The 25026-nt window shown below is 39.6% G+C and overlaps 1 protein-coding gene across 3 annotated transcripts in view; it reads left to right on the top strand.

Annotated features, from left to right (window-relative positions):
- Nucleotides 1–25026, top strand: part of DNAJB6 (DnaJ heat shock protein family (Hsp40) member B6) — an 83720-nt gene that overhangs the window by 44951 nt on the left and 13743 nt on the right. For all 3 annotated transcript variants that reach the window (XM_056519568.1, XM_056519567.1, XM_056519569.1), the window contains exons 7-8: nt 1791–1935; nt 2610–2680. In XM_056519568.1, coding sequence (XP_056375543.1) covers nt 1791–1935; nt 2610–2680 — 216 coding nt within the window. The remainder of the gene's footprint in view (nt 1–1790; nt 1936–2609; nt 2681–25026) is intronic.

Raw genomic sequence — 25026 nt, 5'->3', positions numbered from 1 at the left:
GAGTAGCTAATATCCGCCGAAGGGATGTTCGACTAATGCCACTCTCCAGTGACATGCGGCGAGTGCTACGCTGTGGGCTCTTGCTGATTGAAGCTAGGACATCCACTGATGTTTCATCATTAATGACCGATTTCATGCTTCCACATTTTGGCAAATCCAACACTGAATCACTTTCACGAAACTTGGCAAGCAGTTTCCTAACTGTAGCATGGGAGATGGGTTGTCTCGTAGGGTGTCTTGCATTGAAATCTGCCGCAATGACCCGTTTACTGCGTTCACCAGACATCAAGACAATTTTTCTCTGCTCCTCATGCGTTAACCTCGACGACAAAGTTACGTTAAAACCAAGCACATCATTGTTTTTCTTGTGAAATTCCTAATAAGTTTGATGTCACATGACCCTCTTCCTATTGAAAAAACAAAAGTTGGATTCAAAATGGCCGCCATGGTCACCACCCATGTTGAAAAGGTTTCCCCCCTACTAATTTGCCACAAACAGGAAGTTAATATCACCAACCATTCCCATTTTATTAAGGTGGAGCCATATAAATTGCCCACCCTGTACAATGTTTCTACTTTCTTTTAGTTTGTTACATATGAAATGTGATGCTGCATATATGTTTTACTTGCTCACATGTGAGATTCACATGAAGGCTTTTTTTTTTTTTTTTTTAAACAGGGGAATGCCTAAAATAATCAGAATGTTTTACTAGGGTCCGCTTGGTGTCAGTTCACCTATGTAAGACTGTGTTGCTGCTCTTTTTGTGACGAGTGGTTTGGTATCGCCCACTCTGTCGCTAACCTTCCTGCCTTCCCTCTTCTGCATCCCATTGGATAGTCAGGGCCTTCTACACATTTATGTGCTAAACAACTCTGCCCACCACTCAAACTATGACTGTGGAAAGGGGTTCTGCCCTACAGTATCGTTTATCTACAGGCCCACTTCTACTTTATTTGGATTTGTTAGCTTTAGTATGGTTTTGCCATTAGTTTCATTTGAGACATTGATCCTTTCACTGCTTGGGCATTCTTGACACTGTTGCAATACATAATATAAATTATCAGATAGAATATTCAATTCTATTATATCTCTGCTTTGGTTTCTAAATTCCCTTGATATAATTTAAAATTGCTACTTTGACAATTATGGGCACGTTCAAGCTATTTTGCATTGCTATTTAACATTTTATATAAAAATTAATATTTGAGGCTAAAAGTCTCTCCTAGAAAGTCCAATGTTTATACATGCCACTAATGTTCATGCTGCTCAATCAAATGAAAGCACTAAAAATCTTCACAATCCTAGTTTTAAATGAGGTGCCCTGGCTGCCTGTACAACTGTTCATCTTTTCACCTCTTCAGAAGGGAAGTTAAAGAAAGGAACTCCTACGTTGACAGTCGGAAAGCACATATATTTTCTTTTTTTTTCTTTTGTAGTGTGAAAGATCCATATATCACCCTGTGGGGTCACTAGAGGCTGTACAGGGGAATAAACTGTAGCACACTGGGAATTTTCTTCCTGCTGTTACTTGTAGCGTTACCTCCCACCATTCCTACATGCACAGAGCCAGAAACTTTTAATGCTGGTTATTTAAATGGAAGATTCTGGATTTTAATTCACCAAGGTCTAAGCCATTAGCTTAGTAGTTTAGTTACCACAAGTGTTTTAAATCAAATGTTATATCTTTGGCAATAAAGAGTTAAGCAAAAACCTCAAACTTTATGTCTGCACCCTATTGTCATACTGTACTGAGAGTTTACTGATTTTAACTTTTTATTTAAAAAAACAGGTTTTACTTCATCCTTTGGTTCCATTGGACACGGTGGGTTTTCTTCCTTCTCCTCTTCATCATTTGGCGGTTCTGGAATGGGCAACTTCAAATCTGTGTCAACTTCGACCAAAATGATAAATGGCAGGAAAATTACAACAAAGAGGTATGTTGACTCGCTGATCCTGTGTTTCCCAACCTGTGGCTCTTCTGCTGTTGCAACTCTCAGATGTTGTAAAGCTGCTCTTGCCTTATATGCGTTATCTGATCTCAGGGGATTGTTGGAGCAGCCAATCACTGGCCACAGTGGTGTCCCACCTTAGTCAACCTGAATGGGCTATACCTGCAGAGATGACTGTTATTAAAGGTGTTATCCAAGATTAGAAAATGGCTGCATTCTACAAGAAACAGACCCACACCGGTCGTGTGTGTGTGGTATTAATACTGCTCAATATACTTAAACCCTAGAGTTTTTTGTTTTGGTTTGTTTAACACCTTCAGGCATAGCAGTGCAAAGTACCAATTGATCCCATTTTGGCTGTCCTGACCTTTCCATGTGTTTGGGCTGCAATGGGAAACTGGTCAAGTTCCACTGCACAGGTTTTGATGCATTCCCCCCCCCCAATGTGTGTTAGAAGTCAGACCTCCAGCAATCAGCTGAGTTTTTTTTTTGCCATCTTCATTCCCCTATAAAGTTCTGAAGAGACAACTCCTTTTAGACACCATATAGTACTTTGCTTTCCCATTAGATAATGCTGTATTAAACCCTGCTCAGAAAATGTTTATTCTCTATTCTTGGGCCATGTATGAAATATCTAGCTTCTATTGTCGGTTTTGCAGGATTCTTGAGAACGGACAGGAACGTGTTGAAGTTGAAGAAGACGGTCAGTTAAAGTCCTTAACAATAAATGGTAAGGAGCAACAGCTACGCTTGGATAACAAGTAAATTCAACGCACGCATGTATCAGAAATATTAAACTAAACAAGCACCATTTGTGGATTATCAGGAACATTTTTGAAGAAATCTAAAGAACTTGTCTGTACGTATTCTAAGACAAAACTAAAAAGAAGCTCATGGAGAGTTTCTGGTATTTGTCAGACTCTCAGCTCAAATTTGGGACCATTCTCATAGGACCATACATAATTTTTTTTTTTTTAATATATTGTTTTGCTCTTTGTCTTAATATCGTAAGTTTCTGTATGCACTTTTAAGCGTTTACCTTCAAATTGCTTGATGGGGTCATGTTAGCACAGCGCTTTGTAGACCTCCCTGGCATCCGAAGGGCTAAACAAGAAGTGAGCCGTGATATTTCATTAGTGGTTGAGCGAAACTTTCACTAACCGCATGAATTTTTACTCATTTTGTTTAAAATGTGAACCAAGTGTTAGCTATCCAACCTGCTATTAATCCAACTTCCCAGCCAAACACATATGAACTTCATCTTCTTAAACTAGAGGATGCTAAACCCTGACGGATTTCCAGTTTCTGTATTTTCAGGTTTGTTTTTTATCTGTGCATGAGTGCTAACAATGTGGCACACTTTTCTGACAGCTGTTGTAACTTCACTGACCAAGCAAGAGACAACAAACACTTTTTTTTTATTTTATTTTTTCATTTTGTCATTTGCTAAAAGTTGGATTTGAATAAATGCAAATATTTGTAGTGCATTCTTTTATTCTTGGTGCTTGTAGCATTCTTGTGTCTGTGGGTAATTTTGGTCACGCTCACAACAGATTTGCTTCTCTCACAGATGAGCAAGTCTCCCTCACTTCAGGGCTGGGAATAAAATGAGGGAATTTCTTCCAAATCAAATTCCCAGCTGCGCTCTTTACCACTTGCTTTTGCTTCTCTTGTGTGAACTTCTTGACACCACACTGCTCCCAACTACAAAATGGAGAAATCTTGATTGCAATAATGCTATGTTTCTTGTAACTCCAGTGCTTCATGTCAAAGGGGTTACTTGATCAATGACAGTCTGACTTCTGGAACCCCAACAATCAAATTTATTAAAGGGATCACGGAAAGTGTGGTAACCACTATTATGCTTACAAGGCACAACTTTATACACTTTGTTGTGACGGTGCCTGGTACTTAACTGACTGACTTAGTGGCTGTGGGATACAATATGTATCAACTGAAACAAAAAGTATGGTGGTGTCCCTTTTAAACAATGAAAGTGTTTGGCACTCTAAGAAACACCATGGTACTTTGTCAAATGATCGGAGGTGCAGGGAGTCAGACACCCACCAATCTGATATTAAAGGGGTACTCCGCCCATACACAGCTTATCCCCTATCTAAAAGGAACCCTCGCGATCTCTGTGCAGGACTCTTGAGTTTCTGAGACTGGAGATGTGAGGTCACCATGCCCCCTCCTTGCCCCTCACCTGATGAGTATTGTGAGTATGGGGACATTGTGTACTGGTTTGTACAGTATATGTTGGAGATTGATATATTCATGAAAAATTGCAACCAAGATTTTTCCTTGTTCCCTGCTTGGTTAGAACAATTCCTTTGCATAGCACTTTACATCTGACCAGTCATGACACAAATGTAAAGTTCAATAATTTTTTTTATATTCAAAAAATCTCAAGATATCGGTAATGCAGTAAGATTTAGAATATTCTGTGTATATAATATAAAATTAGTTCTGCCATATTATGGCGGTAATAGAACCCCAAATTTAACAATTACGAAATCTATATGCACAATCAGTTTTACTGGTTTCTTAACAAGAGTTTACTTTTGAGAATCTAATTGTCTGATATCAGGATCTTCTCCTCATGCACCCACATACAGTGTATACACTGACCAGAATGCAGGGCTTCCCCAAGTATGGATGGTTTCCCCTGCATGCAGTATACAGATGTTTGAAGTGCTTTCTGTATGCATTTCCCCACATGCATGGTTTATGGCACTGGTTTCACACAAAGCACAATGATCATTGTTAGCAGCAACTGGTTACGTTAATTTCTATGTTCATTTGTGGTTGATAGATGGCAATAAACCTAGTTACACATGCCACATTTCGGTGCCAACTACAATTGGAGAAGTTTTGCACATGCTACCTTTTTATCTGGGTTTTTCTTGGTTATCAAGCAGCGTTTTCTACCTACTGGCATAGCAAACGGTCATAGACCTTCATAGAGCACTCAATCATATGAGGAGACAAATACCAAGAAATGTGTACGACCAGCTAAAAGGGTATATACTTATGTACGTTACTAATAAGTTAACATCTATGTGCATGATTTTAGTGTACACCTTCACTCTGACCCAATGTTCCGAACACCATGGATTGGTATGGAAAATACTGATCTTGCATTTCTCTGAAAAGCTTAAAGGAGATGTCCGGTGTGGACTTCTCCTATTCCATTCTGCCCGGGCTGCAATAAAGTGAAAATAAACTTTCACTTGCCTTCCTCCGTTCCCCCGGAGCTCCGCAACAGCTGATCGGTCGGGCTGTCTACTCACTTCCCTTAGGCTGAAGCACCGTGTGGCATACCAGGCTATCACCGGCCACAGCGATGTCACGCCTCGGCCGGTGATAGGCTGAAGCGCCATGTGACGTGCCAGACTAAGAGAAGTAGACAGCCAGGCTGACCGATCAGCTGTTGTGGAGCTCCGGGGGAACGTAGGAAGGTAAGTGAAAGTTTTCTCATGGAGAAAACTTCACTCTGATCTGGTTGACTGGTGATGTGGGGGTGGAGGCTTGTGATGCCACGGCCCCTCAATACAAGTCTATGGGAGGGAGTATGACAGCCGTCACTCCCCCTCCCATAGACTTTGAGGGGGCGTGGCCATGACGAGCCTCCGGCGCTGCACCTGACACTCTAAACGACAGTCGGGTGAAGCAGGGAGATCGTGGGGTCCCCAGCGGCGGGACCCATGTGTTCAGACATCTAATCCCCTTTACTTTGCATAGGGGATAAGATGTCTAGGGGCGGAGTACCCCTTTAACATGATGAATGGGCAACTACAGTAGTTTCCCATGACAATCTATCCAATTGCAGTTCTTTGCCCGCAAAAAAAAAGTTTTTCTCTGCACAAGTTTTGACAAGTCTTCCCTGCTTTATTTAAAGGGATTGGCCACTTTTTTAATATGATTATTAAAAACCATTTTAACTGTAACCAGAGTGATAGTGCCCCTTTTATGTAGAATGATGCAGCTTCAAGCTCCCCTTTCCACCCATTTGCATCTCAAAGGCTTATCCATCTAAAAAAAATGGTGTGTTCTAGAGGCGCATGTAACATGCACTTCCAGTGGTGGAGACAGAAGATGTATGGCAGTCTTTCCCAACCAGGGTGCCCCCAGCTGTTAGAAAACTACAACTCCCAGCATGCCCGGACAGCCAAAGACTGTTTGGGCATGCTGGGAGTTGTAGTTTTGCATGGTCATGTGCTCTGCCATAGTGTGCCATCTAGTTGATGGTTGAGCTGTCTGGGCAGCAATGGAGGATCGGAAGGGGGCTGCATCGTTTTACAAATCAGGAAGGTGCACATTTTTTATTCTTATTATGGTTTTAATAAACATGTGGAAAGGTGACCATCCACCTTTTTAACTTTCTACAGCAAATGGTAACAAGCAATGACTGAACTGTAACTCATATAAATCAAATTTGTTAGAATAACTAACTTTTACTTGTCTTTGAAGCTTATTTAATATTAAGGTGTTACGGTCATAAAAAAAAAAAAAAGGGCTGCATTGGTGCTCTAGGCATAAGTGGCTGTGACTTCACACCATCTGTTTCAGTCCCCCCCCCCCCCCCCCCCCCCCATAGAGTGCTCCAACAACCTTTTTAATGAAGTTAACTACACTTAAAAGGGTCCTCTGCCCTTAAGCATCTTATCACCTATCCAAAGGATAAACCCCAGTCATCCACACACAGAGCTCCGCTTTCTGCCAGATGATGGGCAACCACAGCTGTCACGCTCCTCCATTCATGTCTATGGGAGGAGGCATGTCGGCTATGTACTAGTCTCCACACCCCCTCCTATAGCCATAAATGGAGGGGGCGTGGTGAACACAAGCTCCAAGCTTTCCTTTTCTGAACACCACAGTGCCGTCCCGGAAATCACAGGAGTACCATTGGTTTCACCAAACCCGCACCCCTTTGAATAGGGAATAAGATGTCTAGGGATGGAGTATCCCTTTTAAGTAGAGATTCAACCTTGAAGGGGGTTGTCCCTGAAAAAGCAGTGATGGCATATCATTTATTTAATCTACATTTGATGGCTACAGTTCCCCACGACTTGTTAGACCTGTGCTAGGAAAGATCCTTTGATTTGACTTTCTCTAGAATCCACATGATCTCCCCTTTATTATAGTTGACCATTCTGATTCTGTTGAAAGCTAACACTATGCCAAGATAATTGTTGGTTATAAAAATAGCTGCATTTGCTTGTATACCATTTGCTTTTATTATAACTTATTGACTACTTCTCCTTCTGCTCTCTCCAAGATTACCCACTTTCTACTAAGACCAAGAAATGCTACTATGCAACTAAGCAAAGGCTTAGGGCTTCCATGTCAGTGGTTTGTGACCTTTATTCTCTTATGCTGCAACAAAATGCAGTAATCTCTTAACTAGACTATGTCTTTACAGCTATTACTTCCTACTATGCCAAGCATAGTTTTCAGTGGAATGATGGAAATAAGCCACTGCTAATGGCATCTGTTGTAGAGGGGATGGAAAGGCATCGTGCTCAATCCATTTTGTTTTGTTCCTCCTCCTCTCTCCTGACATTTGCTGTAGTTTCACATAATACATAATGGCCAAACTAGAGTCTTCTCCAAATAGAAAGCTTGCTGGGCAGTTATTGAACAGGATTTATTCAGAGAGGATCATAGAAAGTGTGAGGGGGATTTACCATTTATGTAAAGTTTTGTCTAAAGCCAACACAATGGGAAGATATATGTGATGGAAAGTAACAAGTGTTGTTGCTACGGGTAGACATATTAGGGAGGGGAATACCAGAATTCACAGAAAATCTACTCCCAATAGATAAGACAACAAACTACAATGAGGAAGGTGTATAGGGAACCTCAGTTACCCTGATATACTGGGGAAACTAAAGCATATGGGCTTTTGCCAGGAAGTAAAGTAAATGCTTACAGAAAACATTTTTTGTGTGTGTGTGATGCAAGACCTATCTAGAGGGGAAGAGGCACTCTTTTGGATTTAATATGAACCTCTTGTTCTCCCTTTAGAGCTACATGAAGGGTGGGTGTTTATACTTCGTGCAGGGGTCAACATGCTTCCTTGCTGGGGACTGCTGGGGTGCCATGCAGGAGATCACAAGGGGGGTCCCATGAGCCGGACCCCTGGCAATCTAAAATGTATCCCCTATCCATGTTTTACTGCACTGAAGTAGTCCTCAATTTTTTTTTTTTTTAAAGCAGGCAATGGTTGATAAGTTCTGACAAAAAGCTACTTCCAAAAGGGTGGTGGGGAGGACACAAAATAAAACGTGAAAAAACTGATGAAGGCAGCATAGCTGGAAATAAAGGCTCATTGTCAAAGATAATATTTACAAACTTCTTTAAAACCTGAATGTGTTGGCCCTTGAAAAAAGTTGAAGCAAGAGAAATTGTAGCAGGTGTTGAGTAGAAAGTGAAGAGATTAGGCTCTACCCCCCCCCCCCCCCCCACACTGTTCATAAAATAAAGGAGGAGCAATGTTGTGGGATAGGAAGCGGTCAATTAAATGACGTCTGTCCAAGTAGAATGTGCAGCGCAGGACCAGATGGCATTCACCCCTGTATTCTAAGGGAGTTAAAGTCAACCCTTATTTTTAACTCTATAGTGACAGGGTCTCTTTTGCAGGATGGGTACATAGCAAATATGGCACCAATATTCATAAGAGTATAAAAGGAGTTTATTTTTTAAATATTTTTTTCCGTAAAAGTTGGTAACTGAGTGAAAATGAATGTAAAACTCCGTTTCAGCATGGGTTTATGGAGGATAGGTTCTGGTAAACCAATCTGATCATCTTTTATGAGGAGGTAAGTTCAAGGCTGGACATAGAATTTCATAATGTTCATTAAAGGTTTTGTTACATAAAATAAGAATGCTGGCGCAAAATGTGAGTACATAAAAGAATAGTATACGGTATACTCTTACAAATGGATCAGTATAAACTGGCAGCTTGGGCAGAGAAGTGGCAAATGGATGTTTCTACACTGATTAGAGTCACCTATGCTGAATTCAGCTGATTGGACAGGATTTGGAAATACACAGCCCTGTCTAAAGGTCTCACAGCTGACATTGTATATTGGAGCACAAACCCTGCCACAAGGCCTGCCTGTAGTGTTCAAAGATAGGATTGTGTGGAGGCACAGAGCTGGAGAAGGGGACAGAACATTTCTACTTTTCTGAAAGTTTTCAAGAGACAAGTGGTTTCCATAATTCTTAAATAGAAGTTTGAAACAACCAGGACTCTTCCTAGACCTTGCTGCCTCACCAAATGAAGTAATCCTGAGAGGAGGGCCTGTCTGTGCTCTGAAGAAAGGTATTAATTGGAAATGATCTGTACAGAACAGGAAATCTTAGCTTAGTTTAAGCCCTACTGGACAGAATGGAAACTGGAGGAGTTCAGTATTTATATAAAACATAGACCGTAAATTAAAAATATTAAGATAAAAACCTAATTTAAACAAATCATTTTCTGATGACCCATTACCTTTTAAAGGTGTCACACGGTGACAGCTAATTTTGCAGCTAAAGTAGAGAATGTCTTCTAATGTTCTAACTATCTGCTTCATTCTGGATGTAAAATCTCAAGTGACTCTACAGAATAAGCTAGCGCCTCTCTTGGCTTTATTTGGCAATATTAAATATCCCTCTTAAATGTCAGCAATTGCAACACACGAAGAGATGTAATGTGCACAGCAGCAGCAGTAGAAAACATTTTTGTGCATCAAGCTTATCAGCAGAATTCAGTCACCAGAAGAAAGGAGACATGAGGTACATGGGGAATGAAGGCGGGGCAACTCTTTTTTTATTGCCCCAACACCTCTTCAGAAAACTGGTGGTTTAGTGTAATGCTGTTGGGGGTTGTTCTGTATATTTATTGGCATCTCCAGCTAGTAGTGTAGACATTACAGCAGCCCACATCTTACAACATTTTAGGTTTTCCACAATTTACCAACTTCTGAGATCAGTGTTTCAATTTTATAGCTATGACATTGTCACAACTGTCTGGTTTATATTCATAGGTTTAATAACTTCTGCTGTATACTAATATATACGGTATATATAGTGTGTGTGTGTTACGCTTCTGGTACGCAGACTGTTTGAAAATTTATTTATTGATGAGTGCTATTGCTCCTTTTAACAGGGTTGTAAATGACCCCTTCGCTTCTGTGTACTTACAAGAGATCTCAACCCACTCTGTATACAACATACAATTTATGTGCTTACTATCTAGCTGGTACACAGAGCACATGCATAATAGATGCAGATACTTAGAAAGTGGACCCGTTTCAGGTCCGTTTGAACCAATCCCCCCCCCCCCCCCCAAAAAAAAAAAAAAAATTTTATTTTTTATTTGGAGCTCGGCTGAGGTCACAACAGATCCCAGTGGCTTGAATGGGGTTCATCGTCCATGGAAGTCGATGGAATCTACAGCAAATCCGTATTTTGATCACGTTAGGCTGGGGTTCGAAGTTGCCAGGATATTCAAACAGGAATTCTGCTGACAGAGCAACAGCTGGGTTATGCTTTAATGGTTTGAATAGTTCAGAAGTGCCTTAGGAGTGGGTGAATATATATATATATATATATATATATATATATATATATATATATATATATATATATATATATATATATATATATAATATTAAAAAAAATCTATCTATCCCAAACTCTGCATTCCAGATCAGCATAATGCTATACTATCAGTTGCTTCTTTTTTCCTGATACTTGTACTACATTATCTAACTTAACTACAGCTCCTGTAATGTTTTTATCAACCAAGCCTGGAGATGTTTTCCCCTCCTAGACATATTTACTTTTTTTGTGTACATTGAACATTGTATGAACAGTTTGACTTCTGTCCAGAATTCTGTTGCAGATTTTTTAACTGCTGTTTTTAAAGCAAAACTTTTTTCCTTTTTATTCAAGCTCTACTGGACTATATTAGCTATATTATTGGAGTAGAAGAACAGAGTTATATTTTTTGTAAAATGTCCATGACTTAAAGTCCAGAAATAATTCTTAGTGTTCATTCAGTCTTTGTAACTTGAAAAAAGGTGCAAATTAATATGTATTTCTTTTCCCCGTGTTAACCTTCAACGCTGTGTTCTCTAATTGCATTTTACAGCATGTGGGCTGCGTTAAAAAAATAATTATTTGGAGTTTTGAAAGGTTTTGGTGACTTAATTTTTTTGCGAAATGTAGGCGTATAAAAGAACAAATAGTGTTCTACTAGCCTAAAAATATTGTACACTCTTTATACTGTTTATACCCGGGTTTAACCCCTTAAGGACTCAGCCCATTTTGGCCTTAACCCCTTAAGGACCAAGGACATAATGGTACGTCCTGAGTCCTTTCCCTTTCTAGCCGCACACCATTAACCCTTTAGAAGCGGCGTTCAAAGTTGAATGCCACGTCTAAAGTGAGAGTAAAACAATGCCGGTTAGCTCAAGGGGCAGTGCGAGATGGCTTCGGTAAAATCGCGGCATTCCGGACAGCTGTGACACAACAGGAGGCTCCCTTACCTTGCCTCCTGGTGTTTGATCGCCGAATGACTGCTCAGTGCCTGAGATCCAGACATGAGCAGTCAAGCGGCAGAATAATTGATCAATGGTTTCCTATGAGAAACCATTGATCAATGTAAAAGATCAGTGTGTGCAGTGTTATAGGCCCCCAATGGGAGCTATAACACTGGGGGAAAAAAAGCAAATAAAGATAATTTAACCCCTTCCCTAATAAAAGTTTGAATCGCCCCCTTTTCCCATAAAAAAGAAAAAAAGTGTAAATAAAAATTAACATGTGGTATTGCCGTGTATGGAAATATCCGAATTATAAAAATATATAGTTAATTAAACTGCACAGTCAATGGCCAAAATAGTGTATTTTTGGTCATTTTTTTATCATGAAAAAATGAATAAAAAGCTATCAAAAAGTCCGATCAAAACAAAAAAGGTACAGCTAAAAACTTCAGATCACTGCGCAAAAAATGAGCCCTAATAACGTGTATGTGAGTATGCTTCAATAAAGAAGATACTTTCTACTGAAATCTTGTGAGTGGCCGATGTCTTCCTTACCTTCTTCTTATGAACATACACCTAAGAGTACCTGTCACCAAACTATACTTTTAACCCCTTAAGGACACTTGACGTACTGGAACGTCATGTGTCCGCTCCCAATCTATAATGCGGGGCCACGGCGTGATGGCGGGTCGGGCCCAGCCTCTAACAACGGCCGGGACCGTGGCATTGATCGCAGTGCCACGTGCTATAAACCCTTTAGACGTGGCGTTCAAAGTTGAACTCCGCGTCGAAAGTGAAAGTGTGCCGGTTAGCTCAGTGGGCTGTTTGGGATAGCCGCGGCAAATCGCGGCATCCCGAACAGCTTGCAGGACAGCAGGAGGGTCCCTACATGCCTCCTCGCTGTCCGATCGCCGAATGATTGCTCAGTGCCTGAGATCCAGGCATGAGCAGTCATGCAGCAGAATCGTCGATCACTGGTTTCCTATGAGAAACCAGTGATCAATGTGAAAGATCAGTGTGTGCAGTGTTATAGGTCCCTATGGATCATCATTTAACCCCTTCCCTATTAAAAGTTTGAATCACCCCCCTTTTCCCATAAAAAAAAAAGTGTAAATAAAAATAAACATATGTGGTATCGCCGCGTGCGAAAATGTCCGAATTATAAAAATATATTGTTAATTAAACCGCACGGTCAATGGCGTGTGCGCAAACAAATTCCAAAGTCCAAAATAGTGCATTTTTGGTCACTTTTTATATCCAGAAAAAATGAATAAAAAGCGATTAAGTCCAATCAATGCAAAAATGGTACCGCTAAAAACTTCAGATCACGGTGCAAAAAATTAGCCCTCATACCGAACCATATGCGGAAAAATGAAAAAGTTATAGGGGTCAGAAGATGACAATTTTAAACGTATTCATTTTCCTGCATGTAGTTATGATTTTTTCCAGAAGTACGAAAAAATCAAACCTATATAAGTAGGGTATCATTTTAACCGTATGGACCTACAGAATAAAGAGGTGTCATTTTTACCAAAAAATGTGCTGCGTAGAAACGGAAGCCCCCAAAAATTACAAAATTGTTTTTTCTTCAATTTTGTTGCACAATGATTTTTTTTTTTCTGTTTCGTCGTAGATTTTTATGGTAAAATGACTGATGTTATTACAAAGTAGAATTGGTGGTGCAAAAAATAAGCCCTCATATGGATTTTTAGGTGCAAAATTGAAAGTTATGATTTTTTTTAAAGGTAAGGAGGAAAAAATGAAAGTGGAAAAACCCCTGGTCCTTAAGGGGTTCAGGACTCAGCAAATTTTATTTTTACATTTTATTTATTTTTTTTCTCCACCTTCCAAAAATCTTAACTCTTTTTTGATATTTTCATCCACAGACTAGTATGAGGGCTTAATTTTTTTTTTTTTTGCAACCAGTTGTCCTTTGTAATGGCATTACTCATTTTACCTTAAAATGTATGGCTTAACCCAAAAAAATGCTATTTGTGTGGGGAAATTGAAAAGAAAACCGCAATTTTGCATATTTTGGAAGGTTTCGTTTTCACGCTGTACAATATATGCTAAAAATTACATGTTTTCTTCTGTGGGTCAATACGATTAAAATGATACCCATGATTACATTATTTCCATTGTTGTACCGCTTAAAAAAAAAAAAAAAAAAAGTTAGTACGTTTAAAATCCCTCCATTTTGCTGACATCTAACTTTTTCATTTTTCTGTATAAGCGGCGGTATGAGGGCTCATTTTTTGCGCAGTGATCTGTACTTTTTATTGATACCACATTTGCATATATAAAACTTTATTTTAAAAAAATTTGATTAAAAAAAGTTACAAAAAAGCAGCAATTTTGGACTTTTTTTAAATTTTTTATGTTCATGCCGTTCACCGTACGAGGTCATTAACATTAGATCTTAATCGGATATTTACGCACGCAGCGATGCCAAATATCTTCTTATAAATTTTTTTTTTACTCTTTGGGGGTAAAATGGGCAAAAGGGACAATTTACATTTTTATTTTGGGGAGGGGATTTTTCACTTTTTTTATTTAAATACTTTTATTTTTACACTTTAATAGTCCCCATAGGGGACGATCTATAGAAATCACTTGATTGCTAATACTGTTCAGTGCTATGCTTAGGGCATAGCACTGAACAGGATTATCGGTCATCTTTTGCTCTAGTCTGCTCGATCTCAGACCAGAGCAGAAGACCCCGGGAGACGGCCGCAGGCAGGTGAAGGGGACCTCCGGCCGCCATGCTGGATGATCTGATCCCTGCAGCAGCGCTGCGGGCGATCCGATCATCCATTTTAGTGACTGCACTGCCGCAGATACTGTATTGATCATGGCATCTGAGGGGTTAATGGCACACATCAGCGGGGATCGCTGATGTGCGCTGTTACCGGCAGGTCCCCATCGGCTGATAGCTGCCGGGATCTGCTGCACGTGACCCAAGTATCGGTCCGATGTTAATGTACATCCTGGTGCATTAAGTACCACCGCACCATGACGTACATTTACGTCCTTCGTCGTTAAGGGGTTAAATCATGTCATTTGACAGTTGGAAGACTTTGCAGATTTTCTTTTATTTATTTTTTTTACACACACACACACACACACACACACACACACACACACACACACACACACACACATATATATAATCCACATGTGTGGATTACCATTTAGCTATTGATAGGTGCCACTATAGCTAACATCTGTACAGCACTTATCATTTCTTTTTGTCTAATTGCAGACTTTTTTAAATAATTTTCTTAAGTTGAATGTTCTCTTGTAAAGCTTGTTCTGCCTTATTAAAAAAAAAAACTATGAAGAAAAAGTTATTGCCCTGTTAACTACTTTTGGATATATAAATGGGCACTGTAATGTTAATAGAAACTTTGATCTGTCATAAAAACACATCAGAAGTTGATCAGACAGGGTCTGGATGTTTAGACCCTGACTGATCACTAGATGCCAGGAGAAGTGTGCACTAAATGTGATCTTTCCCACCTCTATACCACATGACCAAACAGTCTCATAATGCAAGTCTCTGGGGACCATCTTGGTTCCATAGAGCGGGGTCTGACAACTGTCCTGCCATCACTTCCTGTATTTGGTCTCCTCCATAGAGATACACAGGCAATAGCTGCAGGGACAGCATTTTTTTCACCCAAAAATATAAAAAAAAATGTAATCAATGTATATTACAAAGATACATATAATTGTATTATCTAGAGTATATACATTTTTTTTAATGACAGGTACACTTTAAGAGGATTGAACAAACGTTTCATCCTAGTATCAAACATATCCTGAACAAATGTGTCATGTAGAGTTTACATTAACAAAAAAAATCTGCTATAACTTCTGTCTCACAGTTTTCCAAAACTTCTTAAAAAGGTTATCCCATTTAAATTATTCAATCTCATATAAACACTGCATTGAGTAAACTTCTAGATACTATGTAATACACGATTGTCAACCCATACAAGATTTATAACAAAGTCTGGTCTCTTCCAGCATTGGGGGAACACCCTCTGGACACTTGAGCCTAATTTACATCTTTAGAATAAAGCGATATTTTGGCACTGGAGCTGATATGGAAAACAAATGGAAGTGTATGTCCTTTAAACCTGATGCTAAGCCATTTTTGGTCATGTGCTTCTTATTAGCACTAGATACCTCCTCAAAGGTTTCCCTCCTACCGTACATTCACTATATATGGCTGTGCAGACTGCATTTTATCCATGTGCTTTACATAGTTGTTTTTCTCTTTTTAACCAAAATGCTTTTCTTTAGAGAATGTACAGAAAAAAATAAGGTGACTGCAGTTGTGGCGCTTCGTGTTACTTCGGGAATGCTATGAACTTCATGTTGCGACAGTCTTTTTCACTGCATTCCAGACATTGCTTTTTCATGAGAACAGCTGCTTTTAGCCGAAGCAGATTTTATCAAATATAGAGAAGTGTTTAGCTAATGAAAAACATAGTTTACCATTGCATCAGTGTAGGGAAACTTCTGTTACCAAGTTAAGAATTAGTTTATTAAGGTTTACTATCGGTGATTAAAATCTTATACACTATATAATAGTGATAAATTGTCATACTGAAAGTGCAACACTGATACTTAGATATGACCACCGCTATGTTCAGCTTTTTTGTGTTTCTATTTGCTTGGAAGCTAAAATCTAAGATAACCACTGCTCCGCTGTAGCCACACATGGCGGTATTGGCACTTTTTATGCCACTGCAGATAAATGACATGACTAATTGTTAATCTGGGTTTAAAGGTGTACTCCACCTATAGACATCTTATTCCCTAACCAAAAGATCTTTGTGCAGCAACTGGCTCGGTTGTGGCTCGGTTGTGCCACGTCCACTCCATTCATGCTTATGTGATGGGGATGTGATGGCCACCATGCCCCATCCCATAGACCTGAATGAAGGGGACGTGGCGTGATGTCACGAGGGGAAGGGTTGTGACTTTATGACCACAGCCACTCCAAACACAGCGTTCTAAACATAATGTTTAGAATGCTGGGTGCTGCACGGAGATTGCGGGGGTCCCGTTCACTGGACCTCCGTGATCAGACATCTTATCCCCTATCCTTCTCACTTTTCCCTGAATAGTCAGGTGGCCGGAGGAAGCACGACACAAGTCGTGCGAAATAGAGCTCGGTCGTCTATCACTGTCCCCCCACCAACCTCTTCCGATGAATGTGTATGTGAGTATGCTTCAATAAAGAAGATACTTTCTACTGAAATCTTGTGAGTGGCCGATGTCTTCCTTACCTTCTTCTTATGAACATACACCTAAGAGTACCTGTCACCAAACTAGACTTTTAACCCCTTAAGGACACTTGACGTACTGGAACGTCATGTGTCCGCTCCCAATCTATAATGTGGGGCCACGGCGTGATAGCGGGTCGGGCCCGGCCGGGACCCGTGGCTAATAGCGGGCATTGATCGCAGTGCCGCGTGCTATAAACCCTTTAGACGCGGCGTTCAAAGTTGAACTCCGCATCGAAAGTGAAAGTGTGCCGGTTAGCTCAGTGGGCTGTTTGGGATAGCCGCGGCAAAATCGCTGCATCCCGAACAGCTTACAGGACAGCAGGAGGGTCCCTACCTGCCTCCTCGCTGTCCGATCGCCGAATGACTGCTCAGTGCCTGAGATCCAGGCATGAGCAGTCAAGCGGCAGAATCATCGATCACTGGTTTCTTATGAGAAACCAGTGATCAATGTGAAAGATCAGTGTGTGCAGTGTTATAGGTCCCTATGGATCATTTAACCCCTTCCCTATCAAAAGTTTGAATCACCCCCCCTTTTCCCATAAAAAAAAAAGTGTAAATAAAAATAAACATATGTGGTATCGCCGCGTGCGGAAATGTCCGAATTATAAAAATATATCGTTAATTAAACCGCACGGTCAATGGCGTGCGCGCAAACAAATTCCAAAGTCCAAAATAGTGCATTTTTGGTCACTTTTTATATCCAGAAAAAATGAATAAAAAGTGATCAATAAGTCCAATCAATGCAAAAATGGTACCGCTAAAAACTTCAGATCACGGTGCAAAAAATGAGCCCTCATACCGAACCATATGCGGAAAAATAAAAAAGTTATAGGGGTCAGAAATGACAATTTTAAACGTATTAATTTTCCTGCATGAAGTTATGATTTTTTCCAGAAGTACAACAAAATCAAACCTATATAAGTAGGGTATCATTTTAATCGTATGGACCTACAGAATAAAGATAAGGTGTCATTTTTACCGAAAAATGTACTACGTAGAAACCGAAGCCTCCAAAAGTTACAAAACTGCGGGGTTTTTTCAATTTTGTCTCACAATAATTTTTTTTCCGTTTCACCGTAGATTTTTAGGCAAAATGACTGACGTCATTACAAAGTAGAATTGGTGGCGCAAAAAATAAGCCATCATATGGATTTTTAGGTGAAAAATTGAGAGTTATGATTTTTTTAAAGGCAAGGAGCAAAAAACGAAAATGCAAAAAACCCCGGTCCTTAAGGGGTTAATATATTGTTCCTTATGTAATTATAAGACACTTTGCTATTTATTTGCTGTTAAAATTCTCAACCTTTTATATGTTTTTAATATGATTGAAAAAATTGCCACTAGGTGGCTCTCTTCTGTTCCCTGACGCAAGTCTAACAGTTTGGTCTCCTCCCGGCCTGGCAGGAGACCAAACTCAGGATGTGCGTGCGGAGCAGGGTGAGGCACAGCTCTCGCAGGCTTCAGTGACGTTGCGCCTGCTGGGGAACGCCAACTTTCTCATGCCGGGAGCTCACACAATGTGAGCAAGGGGAAAGGTATGATGCACAGCTTTTTAAAGCTTGTAAAAAAAAAAAATTAAGAACAGGAGGGATGTTAGGAGTAAGTGAATATAATCTGAGTTTAAAAATATGGTTTGACGACAGGTACTCTTAAATTTGGGTAAACTGTTGAGATCCAGTTTATATTATCGAATAATTGAATAAAAAACCCTATATTATATAATATGTGATGTTGTTATGGGCTTTGCTCCCTTTACAGCCTTTATCGACCCAGATTATGAAGGAGGAGAAGACATCAGGGTTATTCAGTTTCTCTGCCAGCAATTTTTTTTATATCGCAGATTAATGCTGGTTGGCAGTGTCCCCATTCACAGTAGAGTGCCATCACTAGTACCTCTATGCTGCAAGTGTGGTCTGCAGGGCAATGGTGGGGATCTTTTTTCCTCCACTGCCATTCATTGTCATCCAGAATTGCTTCCATTTACAGAGAGAGCAATTTTAAAAAATTTTATGGAAGTTCATGATTTATTATCTTAACCCCTTAAGGACTCGGCCCATTTTGGCCTTAAGGACTCAGACAATTTAATTTTTACGTTTTCATTTTTTCCTCCTCGCCTTCTAAAAATCATAACTCTTTTATATTTTCATCCACAGACTAGTATGAGGGCTTGTTTTTTGTGCGACCAGTTGTCCTTTGTAATGACATCACTCATTATATCATAAAATTTATGGCGCAACCAAAAAACACTATTTTTGTGGGGAAATTAAAACGAAAAACGCAATTTTGCTAATTTTGGAAGGTTTTGTTTTCACGCCGTACAATTTATGGCAAAAATGACATGTGTTCTTTATTCTGAGGGTCAATACGATTAAAATGATACCCATTATTATATACTTTTATATTATTGTTGCGCTTAAAAAAAATCACAAACTTTTTAACCAAATTAGTACGTTTATAATCCCTTTATTTTGATGACCTCTAACTTTTTTATTTTTCCATATAAGTGGCGGTATGGGGGCTCATTTTTTGCGCCATGATCTGTACTTTTTTTTTGATACCACATTTGCATATAAAAAACTTTTAATATATTTTTTATAATTTTTTTTTTAAATAAAATGTATTAAAAAAGTAGGAATTTTGGACTTTTTTTATTTTTTTTCGTTCACGCCGTTCACCGTACGGGATCATTAACATTTTATTTTAATAGTTCGGACATTTACGCACGCGGCGATACCAAATATGTCTATAAAAAATGTTTTTTACGCTTTTTGGGGGTAAAATAGGAAAAACGGACGTTTTACTTTTTTATTTGGGGAGGGGATTTTTCACTTTTTTTTTACTTTTATTTTTACATTTTTTTTACATTTTTTTTACATTTTTTTTTACACTTGAATAGTCCCCATAGGGGACTATTCATAGCAATGCCATGATTGCTAATACTGATCTGTTCTATGTATAGGACATAGAACAGATCAGTGTTTTCGGTCATCTTCTGCTCTGGTCTGCTCGATCACAGACCAGAGCAGGAGACGCCGGGAGCCGCACGGAGGAAGGTGAGGGGACCTCCGTGCGGCGTTATGAATGATCGGATCCCCGCAGCAGCGCTGCGGGCGATCCGATCGTTCATTTAAATCGCGAACTGCCGCAGATGCCGGGATCTGTATTGATCCCGACACCTGAGGGGTTAATGGCGGACGCCCACGAGATCGCGGGCGTCGGCCATTGCCGGCGGGTCCCTGGCTGCGATCAGCAGCCGGGATCAGCCGCGCATGACACGGGCATCGCTCCGATGCCCGCGGTTATGCTTAGGACGTAAATGTACGTCCTGGTGCGTTAAGTACCACCTCACCAGGACGTACATTTACGTCCTGCGTCCTTAAGGGGTTAATATATGAAATGCTGCTCCAAACCGGAGCTTTGTTTGATTTCTTCTATTAACCTTTTTTTTCCCCTCCCAGGTGATTAGATTACACATACTACTAATTCTCCAGCTGTCTTTTGTATGTTGTCTCTGACATTAGTGTATTGTCATAGTAGCTGTATGTCTCCCAATAAATCATGTTACTGTTCCTTTTAACTACAACCTACAGTATATATTTTGTTTCATGGTTTCCTAGGCAGTGGCCAACCTTTTTACCATACAAAGCTAGAAGCAAATAGTCTGTTTTACATTAACTATATATTATCGTGACATTTACAGAGCAATGACTGTGTATACTGAGACTCATAAAAATAACCTTTACTGAAAGTGGAAGCACAATGTGACATTAGACAGGAATCATACGTGCAGTATTTGAGAACACAGGATACAAAAGGAAGAAGTATTAGTCTTATTTAAGTCTTTGCACTCCTTATATATGGGGGCAAGGATCCCCATTCTTCTGATAAGTGGATGTCCAAGACATGGAAGCTCCGCATCTGTCAGGCATTAGTGATTTAACATGCTTCACAATATACTCCTAAGGCCAAGTTCACATTGCTGTCAAACTCTGCTATATGAAGCTCCATCCGCAAGTCTGTTGTAAAGTCAGGAGTTTAACTGAGAAAAAAAATAGTGCATGCATTATTTTTTCTCTAAAGTAAACTCCCAGATCTTCAACGGACCACATTCAAGTCAGTGGGCTCCATCGGTACCTGGTGGCAACTCGGTGGAGTCAGTTGTGCTCCGACCCAATTTAGGGCTGTTTGGTGCAAAGAGAGAGCCGAACGGATCCAGAACGGGACAGGGCACGATGGCATTGTTGCCTTAATGGGAGAAAACCTTGAGTTTGTGTTATACTTTTACATCTTAGGCTAGGTTCACATCACAATTGTGCATGAATACGTTGGGACAATGTCAAAATGAGATGCATGGGCTCCATTCATTTCAATGTTAAAAAAAAATTTCTATATTTTTAGAAACTTTTTTCCCCCTAGTTTCCCTAGAGAACTTGTTTAGATGGTGAATTTCTTATTCACTGTAGTTGCCAACTGGTTAACAGGAACTGTATAAACAACCTATATTCTTATAGTCTAAGATTGCTCGAGCACTTATATAAATCATATTAGGGATACATTCTAGAGAAATGCACATGCTGATTAGTGTCTTTCAGAGGCCTTGCCTACACTTTTTTATGACTTATGGCATTTACAGCTGTTTAAGAAGTGTATAATTCTGCTAGTAAACTCAAATCCTCCATATGTCTGCACTAAGAACCCTAAGCGCTGATCCGGTTTTCCCAGTCTAAGTTTAAACCACACAGTTTTATAGGAATCATTTTTAGTCTTGCAGTTAATAACCAAATACTGCTAGCATAGCACTGCAGCGCTCCTTCTAGTTACAGTATTAACACTGTAAATTAAATGTAGATAAATCTGGTCATTCAAAAGTCTTCAGATCAATAAAAAATATATAAACCGTCAAATATTCACTGCAACTTAGCAATGTCTTGTAAGTTAAATGTAGTTTTGTTTTAGAATGGCCCAAGAAATGCCATGCTAACGTCCAAGGCCACTGTGTATGATCAACTGCAGGTTGTGACTGCAGTAGACATGAGCCCTAGATCAGTATGTCACTGCTTTATGTCAAAGGGCTTACAATTTTTACATATGAGTGGCTGTATTGATAACTCTTTCTACAATTGCAGGAGAAAGTTACTCTGGCATTTTTGCATTGATTAGTAATAAAATGTTGTCTGATTTGTGTTTCTGTATAACCATGAATGTGATAAGACTACCTAAACTAGTAACACACAAACTGAATTACTGTTACTGTCCTTTATTGAGCACATTAAGTAAACATCCACAGTGCAGGGGATAAGTGAGTCAACCTCTGCGTTATTAACTCCTACTTAACATAAAAGCTATGTCTGTGAGATGTGTACGCTTGATAGGCACTTTACCTCTTTTAAATAAAGACACACAAAGTCTGGTTACTTAGAAATCTATACTTCTCCAGAATAAATGGTTAGTATGTACCATACTTTGACAAGCTTTTAGAAGAATTGTTTCAGAGATGCATGAAGCTGAAAGCCTACAAAGTGTTCATAAGGACCTAGTGTTTATCAATCCAAGATTGTCTGTTTGCAAGAAAAGAAAATTTTAAAATGTAGTTAGTCTTCCTAGGACTGGGCTTGTTAAAGGGGTTATCCACCATAAAGTGATTTTAGTATTTACCTGGCAGACAGAAATAGCCATGCTTAGGAAGAATCCATTCTTGTCTTGAGGCTATTTACTGTTGGAGTTCATTCCCTCAAATAACAAATCCCATAATTCCTTGTTTGTAAGTTTGAGGTCACTTTTCTCCCTCCCACACTTCAGCCTACCCCACCCATTGAAACACCCCTGTGATCCCTTCAATGCAATAGACCAGTGTTTTCTGACCAGGGTGACTCCAGCTGTTGCAAAATTACAATTCTTGCAGAATGATCTACTTTCCACCCAGCGGGCGCACTACTGATTAAAGGAAAGACAGGCTCCCTCTGAACACCTGACTAGTAATGTAATATCTTGGACCGAACTACAACTTGGAACTGTCATGTTGTATGCTGTTAAAAATAAACCTTGGGGCAAAAATAGCAAGAATTGCGAGGCCACCATAAAAAAAAAAGTACAGACACTGTTATAAACACTAGTTTTATAGCATAATTAAAAAAGATCATGAAATACCCCTTCACGCCAAAAGCACCATGGGCAATCCTGTAAAAAAAAAAAAAAAAAAAAAACACACACAGGTCACTTTACAGACTGAAAAACTTCTGTTTATGTATCCACTATTGTGATGAGGCCACATGCAGCTGAAATGTGTTGGCATTAGCTGCATGATTCTGCTGGCAAAATGATGTGGCCATTGGCAGCCGCATCTTGGCTGTATGCAGCCAATCACTTATGTGGACTTACCCTTAGAAAACATTTAAACTGGAAAGATGTTCTTGGATGGACACCCTGGAAAAAGCCGCTGCTTAAAAAAAATAATATATAAAAAATAATTCCTGAAACATGTTAAAGGGGTTGTTCAGTGAAAAAGCTTTTTCTAAAAACATACCCAGGCAGCTTCCTTAAACAAGGAAAGTCTATACTTGCCTCTTGCTTGAGTGTCAATGGGATGTATAGGGCCTCAGCACCAGGAAGTGAAGTTTATTGGAGACCAGGTGCTGGGGTAGGCAGGAGACAGCTCAGCTCGTCACCAGCTGCAGTGTTTTCTGGCCTTCGCAATTGATTGGCCGAGCGTCACTGTGACGTATTTACCCCCAGCACCAGGAAGGGGAGACCAGGAACAGTGGACTGGAGACTGTTAGGACCAAGAGAGAAGTACATTTTTTTTATGCGAGACAACCCCTTTTAAGTTTGCCTAAGGCCTCCTGAACTCTTCTGGGGAAATGTTCTATGGGCAATTAAGACAGAAGCAAAACTTTTTAACACAAATTTACAAGGCATCTTGCAAAGGGGATGACTATCTGATCGCGGGGGTCTGACTGCTGGAGTCCTGCAGATCCGGGGATAATTTTGCAAGGTGGGAAAATTAACAATTGGACCACATTTTTTTTTGTGTGTGTGAATTCAGTGCAGAAATCCAGGTAATTCTTAACTTAAGGGTTTACCTTTTTTTAACTATTTGTTCTGGCAGTTTATTGATAAGATTTAAAAAGAGAAGCAGGTTAGTCATCCATTTCAGTATGATCCTTGTATGCCTTATGTGGTCTGTTCTCTTTAGTCTTAATATCAAATTCTTATGTTGGAGTTCTAGGTGAATACAGATTTGTTGCTTCCGTTGTACCATTCTCGGCCCCGTAACATTGATTCTTCTTATTCTTCAACTTGCTTGTCAATTGATTCTCATTTGCTCCTAATATGTTATACACATGTGCCTGTGCTCAGGACTACATTGACTTTCGTTTAAACTCTGGATGTTGTCTCTAATATTCTGACGAAAGCCTTGGGATGTTCTTGAACACCTGGCTTGTTCTGGTGTTAGTGTATCGGTGTAATGCAGTTATAGCAAGCAAGTACATCATGCTGTATGAATACTGATCTGCTCCTAATCAGGGGAACATTGTGTTCTGCATGATGCATCCACAACTATTCGTCTGTTTAGAAGGTACGAGAAATGGAAAGTAGTCTGAGGATCCAGAGTTCAGTGTGTCACTTTTGTTCTCCTGGTTCTGCAGTCTTTGACATATGTTAGGTGGCAGTTCTAAATGACTAATGTGCTTCCTGTCTAGTAGTGCACGTGTTAAGATGCATTACATTTCAAATAAAATGTATATGAAATCTATTAATGTATGTAAGTGACGATTTCAGGCTTTTGATGGGTGTCCGTACACACTATTCTGTTACTTACCAAGTCATTCAGAATTCTTTTTTTTATTTTTATTTTTTAATCAAGGCTTGTATCTTTTGACCACAATCCCTCAAATGTTAGACTCATGTACATAGCTGTATTACATGATAGGACTATTTCTCTTTGCTGTCGTGTAACTTACAGTTTTTATACAAATAAAACTATTTGCCCAGTGTATGGTGTGGTATGGTTGGTACGTCAACGATGTCCTCTTGATGTGATTAACCATTATGACAGATATACCACACTTAGGTTACATCTAAACTAACAATATTCATGAATGTTGAACCTAACTTTTAATTTAAAAGATAAAGTTCCTTTTTGTTCAGATTTGGAGCTGACTAACTGTACCATAGTATGGTAATGTAAAGGTCGTTCTCCAACATAAAATTTGGGGCTCAGAAAATCCATGTGCCATTCC

This window comes from Hyla sarda, chromosome 5 (assembly GCF_029499605.1).
Source record: "Hyla sarda isolate aHylSar1 chromosome 5, aHylSar1.hap1, whole genome shotgun sequence".
Classification (NCBI taxonomy): Eukaryota; Metazoa; Chordata; class Amphibia; order Anura; family Hylidae; genus Hyla; species Hyla sarda.
Note: the sequence above shows the minus strand (reverse complement) of the source record. Positions and strands in the feature narration are given on the sequence as shown.